At 43.7% G+C, this 14,372-nt stretch overlaps 1 protein-coding gene across 18 annotated transcripts in view; it reads right to left on the bottom strand.

The window, feature by feature from the left end:
- Positions 1-14,372, bottom strand: part of magi2a (membrane associated guanylate kinase, WW and PDZ domain containing 2a) — a 595,536-nt gene that overhangs the window by 191,339 nt on the left and 389,825 nt on the right. For all 18 annotated transcript variants that reach the window (XM_068004958.1, XM_068004959.1, XM_068004960.1 and 15 more), the window contains one exon: positions 1,377-1,496. In XM_068004958.1, coding sequence (XP_067861059.1) covers positions 1,377-1,496 — 120 coding nt within the window. The remainder of the gene's footprint in view (positions 1-1,376; positions 1,497-14,372) is intronic.

Genomic DNA, 14,372 nt, shown 5'->3' with positions numbered 1-14,372 from the left:
TAATGATTTTCATATTCATACTTATAAACAGTGGGCAAAATGTCATGGCCACTCAGCCATATACAGCAGGATTACGATGCGGGTGCCAATATATATGGAGAAAGGATCCACTGTAGCAGATATAAATATGAGTGTGCACACATAAGTGGCTCTTCTGAGACATGGAACCCACTATAGCATAAATCTGGGTCAGATGTACAATTTGTATCAGATGATCTGATATTTAGAATGAGTAAAGTTTTTTTTGTACTGTTGACACATCAGAATATTTCTAGTGAGCATGTTACCATGGGTACAGCTAGTGCCTATTAATGTTAAGAGTGAACATTACATTGTCTAATTTACATTAATGTGTTAGTGAATTGTGGCAAAGTTGCTCTCGTTAGATTCTTATCTCACATATAAAGAATAAATTCCACATTGAACATGTGAAATAAAAAACACATTACAATTCTTGTGTCCCCAGCCACATAAAGTTCATTATCAAATCTTCAGCTTTTAAGTTACTGAGGTAAACAGTGTTCAATTAAAGAATAGCAAATAATGATTTAAATAATGTACTTTCAATATGATAAGTTTTCTGAAAAGTGTGGCTTTCTAACACTGGTCTGTAAACATAGGTGGTACAATGTATACTGTTCAGCATGTTCTGTGTCCAAGAAGTTGTAAAGCAGTTTTTGGCATTCAATTCTTGAACATGTTTCCTTGTTTTTAAAAATGCAGTAAGAACCAATATTGTTACAACAATATTTAAGTGAATTTCATTTGCATATACTACTTATTGAAAAAAGGAAAAATGTACAAAATATATATTTTTAATGGACAAGTTATTGATTTTTCCTACATTCACAATTTTTAGCAAAATGTACCAGAAGGTTGGAAAATCTTTGTTCTGGAAATATGGTCTATATCATATCGAGGAGTCATCTCAGCAATGCTGATGCCGGAAGCACAAGCACATGTACAATTAATTAGTTGGCTTATTTCCTCCTCCTCCCCCAGGCACATTGGAAACACATTAAGAGGTAATCTAAACTGGAAGTTGCTACGGTATTCCAGATCAGGCATTTTATTATTCTGCATTCCTCTGATTATGATTCTGGTAAAGAGAATTGATCATTTATTAATAAAATAAACAGATCATCCATAAACAAACAATGCTTTGCTATCATTACAGGGTGTTCAAACAATTGTTGTTGAGAATCTAATGAGAATCACAAACCTGATTACAATGTTAACTAAGACACTATATCAGCTCCCATTGCAATCTGACATTTATAGCAGATATTATCAGTAGGATATATTGTCTGTACTTGTGAACTCAGAATTGCAAATGCAATACCTCTGTCAGGACTATCCATAACAAATTTAATTACCTTCATAAGTCCCACTTTCTAATAGTGAACCACTTTTCTCAAGTTCCATAAATTCTTCCACGGTGACAAAATTGTAATCAACACCAGGGACCTCGCCCTCTTTAGGTGGCCTTGTAGTGCCTAAAAGAGTAATAACAAAGGATATTTGATTTACTGGAGGTATTGTCCACAGATACATTAATTCAAATTTCTTAATAAATAAGCAAGTGTTGTGATGTATTATAAAAGCTAGGAAGAAACAAGTTAACTATGAATAAAACATTAATTTGTGGACTGACCATTCTTCTTACAGTGATGACTCACAATGATGAAACAAATTAATTCTTTTTCACCCACACCCTCCCCTGCTACACATTCTTGGTATGTCTTAACAAGTTGGCATAATTTATGGGCACATTGAGAATTATCACCAGCACTAGGTTCTTTTAAACACAGATTCCAGTAGTTCAGGCTGTGTAAGATTTCAGATACCGTCTAATTGATTTTTTTTTTGTTTGTAAGTTGTCTATCTCACTCCCAGGATCTGGATATTATGGTGCCACAGGACTAGAATTCCTATGATGCATCTCACTTACCAGTTTTTACTATACGTATACATACACATATATATATATATATATATATATATATATATAAAAATGGCATGAACCCTAGGATAGAAGGTAGTCAGCAGGTGGGTGTCGACACAGTAACCCTGACATTGGGAGACATGAGAAAAGGCAAATCTACATTAAGATGCTTATAAATGAACACCAGGCGCATTAGAAATAAGATAAAAGAACTGAAGGTTGTTGTGGCATTAGGGAACTATGATGTGGTGGGAATATTAGAAACATGACTAAACCCACAAACTGGAAATGGATTTATTATTTAGGGGTATATAATATTCAGAAAGGACAGAAAAGAGATGATATAGCCATATACAAGAACAACTGGAAAATAATGAAGTTGATCCTGAGGCACGAGGTAAGCTACTTGGAACAGAAATCTCTGATGTGAAAATATCTAAGCTAACACGAGGAACATGCTGCAGTCCACCTGGTTAGTACATGAAGGAAGACAGTTTGTTCTATAAAGAGATAAGAAGGGTGTGTGAGAACAAGAATGTTATTTTAATGGGTGATTTCAATCAATCCCATATAAATTGCCCCCCTTCTATTTCTCATCTATATGTTGCGCTCTGTGACATCATCCGCAAACAAAGGTCCGTTTCTGATGCCTACCTCTACTTCTTCACTACAAACTTGATTCCATGGCTGTCATTGTCCAACTGCTTGTCTGACATAATTCCTGATGAGCCAGAACCGCCTTCAACTCAACATCTACAGAACCAAGACCATTCATTCACCTCTGCAGCACTGCCTGCCTACTTCCATACCTCATTCCAACTGCTGCTGAAACCCTCATCCATGTCTTTGTCACCTCTAGGATTTCCTCGCTGACCTCCTGAAACCTCTTTTGCATAAATTCCAACTCATCCTGTACACCTTAGCAAGATTCTATCCGATACTATGTCCTACACTCCTGTTACTCTCATCCTCGCCAACCTCTATTGGCTTCCCATCCTCCAGCATATTGACTTGAAAATCTTTGCTCTCATCTTCAAACACATCCAATGCCCTCACTATTCTCTGCTACTACAATCTTCTCCAATTTAATGACTCAGGATCCGTGCTTTGGCTGTGCACCTCCCTCCTTCTGCTTCACCATTAGTGGTCGAGCTTTCAGCCACTACTCCCTGCACCCTGGAATTATTTTCCTAACCGTTATGCCTTTCTACCTCCCAACTTCAAAGGCCTCCTCAAAACCTGACTCTATGGCCATGCCTTTCGGCATCTCTCCTGGATTCTCTCCCTCTTCCTGCTTGGATTTCTTGACTGTCCTGTAAAGCATTTTGGGACATCTAGTTATGGGAAAGCTGCTATTAAAGTATGTGGTCTGAAGCAGCAAAACTTATGGTATAAATCTTCAAAGCATGAATTTTTTGACATCTTAAAAAAAACACAAGTTAGAGAACTATAAACTACATCAATTAGGAATAACTTAGCTGATAGATGCACTGTGCATGATTATGAGTTTGTTTCCAGGGAAGGTCTGACCTGCTCCTAATAAGTGGATTAAGCATGCCATCACTAATGCGAGACTTGTTGGGGTACAATTGATTACACACTTAAACCCACAAAAGTGAGAAGTAGCCAAGTGCTTCCCAGAACCTGATCACAACAGTACAGTGCATCTCTTTCACTCTTGTTAAAATCACGAGTGTGCTGGGGTTCTATTTTTAAACTGGCAGTACTCTCACTGTTTTGGATTACAGAGATCAGGCACAAGGTCGGTGGTTAGAACTGGGATGAACAGAGTTATTGATCTAGTTGCTTAGTCTAGAATTTTAATGTGTATAAGACATCAAGAGCAGAAAGTATTTCAATATCCCACATTTGACTCATTTTTTCAGTAATAGACGTTATCTGGGATTAGGATACAACAATACTGGTTTAGTAACAGAAAAAGATTACAATTCTGAGAATGAATTTAACATAAGATTTGAAGCACAAACTAATTTGAATCCTGAGGCTAGCCCTCTTATTGTAAGAGCCAAGAAAGGCTCTAATGCTCTAATTAGTATACAAAATGTGGTGTAGAGAATGAATTAAGCCACTGTTCAGGAACACCCAGCATCCTGCCACTATTGTTTTGTGAATTAGTTACCACTAGTTCCTGCCTGAAAATAACATTACATACTATAGAACAATTTTTTCTGCTTTCTGTTAGTAGGAAAAAGACAATGTTTCACAAAAACAAATATGCTGAAGGAATAAGCCTTCTCTGCTCTTGTAAATATCATTTTACAACATGAGGCATATTCTGAAATGAGTCACTGCACTATATGATTCTTCCAGAAAAAATACTCAAGATGTATTACATTAAACAATTAAAATTCAGCAAAATTATTGAATTTCAATTGAAATGCATTCCACATCCCTAAATGGAAAGGAAACATTTTTCCACATATGTTTACTGCTGTCAGTCTGCTGTTCACTGCAAGACAGACATCTGCAGAATAACACAAAAATCATACTTCACTGCCCTTTTGGCGATCACTAGAGGGTTATAAGAAAAATGAGTGTCGGATGACTACATAAAATTTAAGAAAAATTATTTTGAATGTGCAATAACTGATTACCTTTTCTGTGTTGAGATTATAGATATATTCACACTGCACACATCACGGGAGAAGATCAAAAAAGGAAAAGGGCTAAAAACGTACAGATAAAACCATTAAAGCGATATTGTCACAGCACATTTCGGAGTTTTCGGATGAACTCAATCCCTTCAACAGGCTGTTGTGAAAATATTGCAGAGGTAACAGATTAACATGTTGCCTGTTACATCTGAAGCAGCACAAACCTTCTGAATGCTGGTTTCATTTTTATGATTAAATCCAAGATGAAAATAGAGGCATCACAATGGTACAGTGAATTAGAGAACCAACACACGGCTCCATAGATTGATAGGGCGTTGATTCAATCCCACCCCACCTTCTGAAATTCCTTCTCAGCAGCACTATTGTGTGGAAGCACTGAAGGGAAGTCCAATCACTTCCTCAGAGTGGGAAGGAAAACTGAAGGGAGAGTTGTCACTGGGTCATTCTTCTAGCAGCATTTCAAAAGGCTGCAAGCAGGCCTCCCCCCTGGCTGTAGAAATGTGTGAATCAGGGAGACCAGACAGAAGAAAAATGGAGTAAACAAATCAGAGAGCAAATACTTTAAATTTATTATGAACCACAAGGCACGATTAGTGATGAGACAAGTACCTCACAATGCTGCTGCACCACTACACCCTGCTCTGTATGTAGGCCTGGTAATGTGTCTTTCAGGCATTTCACCATGGCAACAGTGCCCCTTTAAATGTTCTGCAGTTTCCCACATGACAACAATTACTGTCAACTCTTCAGTTGCAGCTGCCTATGTTCTGTAAGTGTTAACCATCAAGGAAATATAGCAAAATGTTGCTGCTTCACCTCATACAACTATGGGTCAAGGTACTTACAGTGGAGCTACATAACTGTGGGAATTATCTTCTATATGCTGCCTGCTGAAATATATATTTCAATTTTGATTAATTAGCAATGAGCTAATTATACAGTGTACATTTCAAGTGTGCTAGCAAAGTAAACATAGTACATGTAAGAATGAACAAAACAATATTCACTGAAGATACCATACTAATGCTATCTGACATTTATAGAATTTGGTGGGGGAAGAAGTGAAGAGTGGTGTGGAAAGAGAGTGGGGAAAAGGAATGGAAAGGAGTGGAAATGGGAGGGGAAATGGAAGGGGGAGCGGAAGTGGAGAGGAGGGGGAGACGGGTGAGACAAGTGGAGAGGAGGGGGAGACAAGTGGAGAGGAGGGGGAGACAAGTGGAGAGGAGGGGGAGACAAGTGGAGAGGAGGGGGAGACAAGTGGAGAGGAGGGGGAGACAAGTGGAGAGGAGGGGAGACAAGTGGAGAGGAGGGGGAGACAAGTGGAGAGGAGGGGGAGACAAGTGGAGAGGAGAGGGAGACAAGTGGAGAGGAGGGGGAGACAAGTGGAGAGGAGGGGGAGACAAGTGGAGAGGAGGGGAGACAAGTGGAGAGGAGGGGGAGACAAGTGGAGAGGAGGGGGAGACAAGTGGAGAGGAGGGGGAGACAAGTGGAGAGGAGGGGGAGACAAGTGGAGAGGAGGGGGAGACAAGTGGAGAGGAGGGGAGAGGAGGGGGAGACAAGTGATGAGGAGGGGAAGACAGGTGAGACAAGTGGTGAGGAGGGGTAGACAGGTGAGAGGAGGGAGAGATAGGTGAGACAAGGGGAGACATATGAGACAAGGGGAGAAGAGGGGGAAGACAGGTGAGACAAGTGGAGAGGAGGGGGAGACAGATGAGTTAACAACAACAACTTGCATTTATGTAACGCCTTTAACGTAGTAATACGTCCCAAGGTGCTTCATAGGAGCGATCAAACAAAATTTGACACCGAGCCACATAACGAGATATTAGGACAGGTGACCAAAAGCTTGGTCAAAGAGGTAAGTTTTAAGGAGCGTCTTTAAGGAGAGATAGGTAGAGAGGCGGAGAGGTTTGGAAGGGAATTCCAGAGCTTAGGGCCTAGGCAGTTGAAAGCATGGCCACCAATGGTGGAGCGATTAAAATCGAGGATGCACAAGAGGCAAGAATTGGAGGAGTGCAGAGATCTTGGAGGGTTGTAGGGCTAGAGGAGGTTACAGAGGTAGGGAGGGGTGAGGCCATGGAGGGATTTGAAAACAAGGATGAGAATTTTAAAATCAAGGCGCTCCCGGGCTGGGCGCCAATGTAGGTTAGTGAGCATAGGGGTAATGGGTGAATGGAACTTGGTGTGAGTTAGGCCACGGGCAGCAGAGTTTTAGATTAACTCAAGTTTATGGAAGGTGGAAGATGGGAGGCCAGCCAGGAGAGCTTTGGAATAGTCAAGTCTAGAGGTATCAAAGGCATGGATGAGGGTTTCAGCAGCAGATGAGCTGAGGCAGGGGCGGAGATGGCGATGTTACGGAGGTGAAAGTAGGCGGTCTTGGTGATGGAGTGGATATGTGGTCGGAAGCTCATCTCAGGGTCAAATAGGACGCCAAGGTTGCGAACGGTCTGGTTCAGCCTCAGGCAGTGGCCAGAGAGGGGGACGGAGTCGGTGGCTAGGGAACGGAGTTGTGGCAGGGACCGAAGACAATGGCTTCGGTCTTCCCAATATTTAGCTTGAGGAAATTTTTGCTCATCCAGCACTGGATGTTGGACAAGCAGTGTGACAAATCAGAGACAGTGGAGGGGTCGAGGGATGTGCTGGAGAGGTAGAGCTGGGTGTCATCAGCGTACATGTGGAACCAGATGTGTTTTTGGATGATGACGCCGAGGGACAGCATGTAAATGAGAAATAGGAGGGGGTCTTGGGGGTCTTCAGAGGTAACGGTGCGGGAGCGGGAAGAGAAGCCATTGCCAGTGATGGCTACGGCTGGAAAGATAATAATGGAGCCAGATAACAATGCAGTCCCACCCAGTTGGACAACAGAGGACAGTTGTTGGAGGAGGATGGTGTGGTCAACCATGTCAAAGGCTGCGGACAGGTTGAGAAGGATGAGGAGGGATAGTTTACCACGGTCACATTGAAACATATAAAATTTTGACAGGGCTAGACAGACTGGATGCAGGGAGAATGTTTCCCCTGGCTGGGGGGTCCAGAACGAGGGGTCACAGTCTCAGGATACGGGGTAGAACATTTAGGACTGAGTTGAGGAGAAATTTCTTCACTCAGAGGGTGGTGAGCCTGTGGACTTCTCTACTACAGAAGGCTGTGAAGGCCAAGTCACTGAATATATTTAAGAAGGAGCTAGATAGATTTCTAGACACAAAAGGCATCAAGGGGTTTGGGGAGAGAGTGGGAATATAGTATTGAGATAGAGGATCAGCTAATGATCATATTGAATGGCGGAGCAGGCTCGAAGGGCTGAATGGTCTACTCCTGCTCCTATTTTCTATGTTTCTATTTGCATAGAATGTGATTTGTGACTTTGGTCAGGGCCATTTCAGTACTGTGGTAGGGGCGGAAACCTGATTGGAGGGATTCAAACATGGAGTTGCGGGAAAGGTGGGCACGGATTTGGGAGGCGACAACGCATTCAAGGATTTTGGAGAGGAAAGGGAGGTAGTTTGCAAGGACAGAGGGGCCAAGGGTGGGTGATGATGGCAGATTTAAAGGGGAGGGGTATAGTACCTGAGGAGAGGGAACCGTTTACAATATATCAGCTAACATGGGGGCCAGGAAGGGAAGTTGGGTGGTCAGCAGTTTGGTGGGAATAGAGTCAAGGGAGCAGGAAGTGGGTCTCATGGTCAAGATGAGCTCAGAGAGGACATGAGGAGAGATAGGAGAGAAATTAGAGTCAGATGCAAGTTCAGGGCTAGGGCAGGGGGGAAACCTTAAGGGAAATTTAGCTTGGTGGGCTAGGAGAAGGGAGGGAAGTGGCAGAGGCAGCTGAATGGATGGTCTCAATCTTAGTGATAAAGTAGTCCAAAAACTCCTTGCACTTGTTTTTTGAGATAAGGGTGGAGGAGGCATAGGAGAGGGGTTTGAGAAGACGGGTTTGTAATGAAGAAGAGAAGCCGGGGGTTATTTGTGCATTTCAGAATGATCCTGGAATAGTGAGCAGTTTTGGCAAAGGACAGCAGGACCCGATAGTGCTTTATGTGGTCCAGCCAGATCTGGCAATGAATGGCTAAACCAACTGTCCGCCATAAACGTTCAAGTTAGTGTCTCTTGGAATTAAGGGAGCAGAGATGAGGGTCGTACCAGGGTGAGAGAGAGTAATGGTTTTAATGGGGACAAGGGCATCAAAGGTGGAGTTGAGGGTGTGATTGAGCAGATCATTGGCTGCAGAAATGCTGTGGTGAATGGAGGGCCAAAGGTTAGACAGTTGGGAATTTGAAAGTGCCGTTGTAAGTGACTTGGGAGAGTTACTTCCAGGGGCGAACACAGAAAGAAGTGGGGTTGGGAGGGGGAAGGCGGATGTGGGTGGAAAGGGATACAAGGAAGTGATCAGAGATGGCCTAATCTGTGGTTGACACGATAGGAGTAAAGGTCACGTGACATTGCAAGGTCGAGGGAGTAGCCGTGAATAATTAGGGGAGTTTATATGGAAGGAGAGATTAAGGGAGGATAGGAGGGCAGTAAACTCAGAGGAGAGAACTCTGAGTAAACTCATAATGAGTTGAGATGGAGGTTGAAATCACTGAGGATGAGAAGTCACTCACTGCAGAGGCTGAGGGAGGAATGCAGTGAAGATATCTAAGTGAGAAACTTGGCGTGGTACTTGGCTGGGTGGTAGGGAATGAGGATTTTAAAGGAGATGTGAGAGGGGTGGTACAAGGTGAGATGCTCAAAGGAGGAGAAGGTGCCAGAGGAGTAGGGGGACAGACCAAGGTGTGATTTGGTGATAAGGGCCATACCACCACTGCAGCGGTCTGGGTGGGGCAAGTGGTGGAAGATATAGCCAGAGGGGGAGGCTTCCTTAAGGGGGAAGGTGTCATCATCCGTTAGCTAGGTTTCCATCAAGGCCATGATGTCGATGAAATCATCCACAATAAGCTCATGGATGGCAAGGGCCTTGTTCATAAGTGAACAGACATTCTGGAGGGAGATGTGGGGTGGGGTGGTGATAGTTGATCTGCTGGCACAGTCCACAGGGTCAGCACTGGGAAGGGTGAGTGCAACAGGAAGGAGATTGCCAAGATTAACCCCCAGTGGGCACGCTTGGCGGGAAGGTCGGTGAGAGAGGAAGGATGAGGCAGTTGGGGTTGCTGCTCATAAGGAGGCAGTGATGAGTGCCTCGATGGGCCCAACGGAAGATGCCAAGAAAGGCGCAGAGGGAAGCTGTAGGCATATCTAAGAGGCAGCGGAATAGGAAGGTCGAGGAGTGTTGAAGGGTTGGGGATAGGGGATAGGGGATTGGGGGGGGGGGGAAGGGGGACAGAGTACCCGAGAGGGGAAAATGAAAGGAGAGAGGGGCCTAGGAGGGGTAAAGAGAAAAGAAGAAAAAAGGTGGAAAAAGGGGAAATAGAAGCAATGGGCTCAGTTCTGGAGCAGCAGCCAAAACGCGCACTCGAGTGGACACAGGGGAACTCAAGTTACATTGGGAGGGTGGGGAAAGAGAAGGCTGGGGGAGCAGGAGACGGGAGAGGTGAGGGGAAGGCTTTGAATTTTTTGTACATGCGGGTCTTGTATTTTTTGTGTATTCGGTGTCAAATTGCTTTTTTGTGTCTCACTCTTTTTGTCAATGGGGTCATGCAATATATGTGTATGAATTTTCTGGTTTTGAGACAAGTATTCAGTGCCCAGCCCAAAAGGATTGGGCATCCCTGCATCCATGTCAAAGCTGGGGAAAGGAACATGTTTCTGCTTTGGGCACTATGTGTTAAGGCACAGCTTTATATTCGTGATTCACAAATTCACATGTTGGACTAAACCATAGTGGGAAGAAAGGGAAAATAAGTCACCGTGGCTGCTCTTGTGCACCCATTAACGGTCAGTTGGAGAGCAGCATTAGCACAGGTTTGGTATGCAGGTCACATGACTCATCATCTCAACAGAAGACAATATGTGGCTCAAGAAGACCATAAACAAATGAAATAAAGAAGCAAGGGGAAAAATACATATTAGAAACATCTATTACCGTGATATATGTTCAGGTCCATGTTGGTTAAAATCAAAAATATCACTACTTCTGATGGTCAATATCCTATACTAAGACACTTCTCAACTCCACCAGTTGCTTTTCTCCCTAGCAAGTATTAATCATTCAATGATTGGATATTGCATGGTCCGAGATAGTAACGGCAGTAATTACAGCTCTGGGTTCAGATGGCATTTTTAAAAAATTCGTTCATGGGATGTGGGCGTCGCTGGCGAGGCCAGCATTTATTGCCCATCCCTAATTGCCCTTGAGAAGGTGGTGGTGAGCCGCCTTCTTGAACTGCCGCAGTCCTTGTGGTGAAGGTTCTCCCACAGTGCTGTTAGGTAGGGAGTTCCAGGATTTTGACCCAGCGACGATGAAGGAACGGCGATATATTTCCAAATCGGGATGGTGGGTGACTTAGAGGGGAATGTGCAGATGGTGTTGTTCCCATGTGCCTGCTGCTCTTGTCCTTCTAGGTGGTAGAGGTCGCAGGTTTGGGAGGTGCTGTCGAAGAAGCCTTGGCGAGTTGCTGCAATGCATCCTGTAGATGGTACACACTACAGCCACTGTGCGCCGGTGGTGAAGGGAGTGAATGTTTAGGGTGGTGGATGGGGTGCCAATCAAGCGGGCTGCTTTGTCCTGGATAGTGTCGAGCCTCTTGAGGGTTGTTGGAGCTGCACTCATCCAGGCAAGTGGAGAGTATTCCATCACACTCCTGACTTGTGCCTTGTAGATGGTGGAAAGGCTTTGGGGAGTCAAGAGGTGAGTTACTCGCCGCAGAATACCCAGCTTCTGACCTGCTCTTGTAGCCACAGTATTTATATGGCTGGTCCAGTTAAGTTTCTGGTCAATGGTGACCCCCAGGATGTTGATGGTGGGGGATTTGGCGATGGTAAAGCCGTTGAATATCAAGGGGAGGTGGTTAGACTCTCACTTGTTGGAGATAGTTATTGCCTGGCACTTCTCTGGCATGAATGTTTCTTGTCACTTATAAGCCCAAGCCTGGATGTTGTCTATGTCTTGCTGCATGCGGGCTCGAACTGCTTCATTATCTGAGGGGTTGCGAATGGAACTGAACACTGTGCAATCATCAGCGAACATCCCCATTTCTGACCTTATGATGGAGGGAAGGTCATTGATGAAGCAGCTGAAGATGGTTGGGCCTAGGACACTGCCCTGAGGAACTCCTGCAGCAATGTCCTGGGGCTGAGATGATTGGCCTCCAACAACCACTACCATCTTCCTTTGTGCTCGGTATGACTCCAGCCACTGGAGAGTTTTCCCCCTGATTCCCACTGACTTCAATATTACTAGGGGCTCCTTGGTGCCACACTTTGTCAAATGCTGCCTTGATGTCAAGTGCTTAAGTTTCATCTTTTATGGTTTATGACATTAAACAATCCTCACAATTAAATAATTATATTGAAACTCTCTGTATATTAAATCCCCGAATCAGCCTACTGCCCTTAATTCACTGGTCCAATGAAGGAAGAATCCATGAAGAATATTTTATTGTAGTTTCTGCTTCTATGTTGACAGGACCTGAAACTATGGCAAAGAGCTCTCTATTAACAATAATATATTGAAAGAGTAATTAGCTGTTACTCCATCAGATGTTAGTGTCTCAAGAGGGCATCCTCAAACAGACTGGGCCATCCTCAATCAAGTATGAATCTACACTGCTCAATCAAAAAATTGTAATTTAAAGGAATGATTGATATAGAATCAGAACCAGGCGTATTTTTTCTAAAAATTATGGCTTTAACATTTGTATGTTTAACAAAACTACTCATAGTATCATAGTAGGTGCAGTACAGGAGTAGGCCATTTGTGCCTGCTCTTTGAAAGAGCTATCCAATTAGTCTCATTCCTCTGCTCTTTCCCCATAGCCCTGTAAATTTTTTCCCTTCAAGTATTTATCCAATTCTCTTTAAAAGTTACTATTCAATCTGCTTCCACCACCTTTTTAGGCAGTGCATTCTAGATCATTACAATTCACTGCATAAAAAATGTTTCCTCATGTCGCCTATGACTCTTTTGCTGATCACCTTAAATCGGTGTCCTCACGTTACCGACCCTTCTGCCACTCGAAACAGTTTCTCCTTATTTACTCTGTCAAAACCGTTCATGATTCTGAACACCTTTATCAAATCTCCCCATAATCTTTACTATTCTAAGGAGAACAACCCCAGCTTCTCCAGTCTCTCCACATAACTGAAGTCCCTCATCCCTGGCACCATTCTGGTAAATCTCCTCTGCATCCTCTCTAAGGTCTTGACATCCTTCCTAAAGTGTGGTGCCCAGAATTGAACACAATACTCCAGCTGAGGCCTAACCAGTTTTTTATAAAGGTTTAGCATAATCTCCTTGCTTTTGTACTTTATGCCTCTTTAATAATGCCCAGAATCCCTTATGATTTTTAACAGCCTTTTCAACTTGTCCTGCCATCTTCAAAGATTTGTGTATGTGCACCCACAGGTTTCACTGTTCCTGCATCCCCTTTAAAATTGTACCATTTAGTTTATATTGCCTCTCCTCATTCTTTCTACCACAATGTATCCCTTCACATTTCTCTGTGTTAAATTTTATCTGCCATGTATCTGCCCATTTCCACTGTCTATGTCCTCCTGAAGTCTGTTACTATCCTCCACATTGTTTACTACATTTCCGAGTTTCATGTCATCTGCAAACTTTGAAATTATACCCTCTATACCCAAGTCCAGGTCATTAATATATATCAAAAAGTGCAGTGGTCCTAATACTGACCCCTGGGGAACACCACTGTATACTTCCCTCCAGTCTGAAAAACAACTGTTCAATTTTTAAAAATTATTCGTTCATGGGATGTGGGCGTCGCTGGCAAGGCCAGCATTTATTGCCCATCCCTAATTGCCCTTGAGAAGGTGGAGGTGATCTGCCTTCGTGAACCACTGCAGTCCGTGTGGTGAAGGTTCTCCCACAGTGCTGTTAGGTAGGGAGTTCCAGGATTTTGACCAGCGACGATGAAGGAACGGCAATTTATTTCCAAGTTGGGATGGTGTGTGACTTGGAGGGGAACGTGCAGGTGGTGGTGTTCCCATGTGCCTGCTGCCCTTGTCCTTCTCGGTGGTAGAGGTTGTGGGTTTGGGAGGTGCTGTCGAAGAGGCCTTGGCGAGTTGATGCAGTGCATCCTGTAGATGGTACACACTACAGCCACGGTGCACCGGTGGTGAAGGGAGTGAATATTTAGGGTGGTGGATGGGGTGCCAATCAAGTGGGCTGCTTTGTCCTGGATGGTGTCAAGCTTCTTGAGTGTTGTTGGAGCTGCACTCATCCAGGCAAGTGGAGAGTATTCCATCACACTCCTGACTTGTGCCTTGTAGAATGGTGGAAAGGGTTTGGGGAGTCAGGAGGGCATCACCACTACACTCTGCTTTCTGTCCCCCAGCCAATTTTGTATCCATGCTGCCACTGTCTCTTTAATCCCACGGGCTTTAATTTTGCAAACAAGTCTATTATGTGGTATTTTATCAAATGTCTTTTGAAAGTCCATAGACACAATATCAATCTCACTACCATCATCAACCCTCTCCGTTACTTCATCGAAGAACTCAATCAAGTTAGTTGAACATGATTTTCCTTTAACAAATCCGTGCTGACTTTCATTTATTAGCCCATACTTGTCCAAGTGCCAATTTATTTTGTCCCAGATTGTTGTCTCTAAAAGCTTCCCCACCACCGATGTTAGGCTGACTGGCCTGTAATTGCCGAGTTTATCCTTCTCCATTTT

The sequence above is a fragment of the Heptranchias perlo genome, chromosome 24 (assembly GCF_035084215.1).
Source record: "Heptranchias perlo isolate sHepPer1 chromosome 24, sHepPer1.hap1, whole genome shotgun sequence".
Taxonomy (NCBI): domain Eukaryota; kingdom Metazoa; phylum Chordata; class Chondrichthyes; order Hexanchiformes; family Hexanchidae; genus Heptranchias; species Heptranchias perlo.
This window is presented reverse-complemented; position numbering and strand designations above follow the sequence as displayed.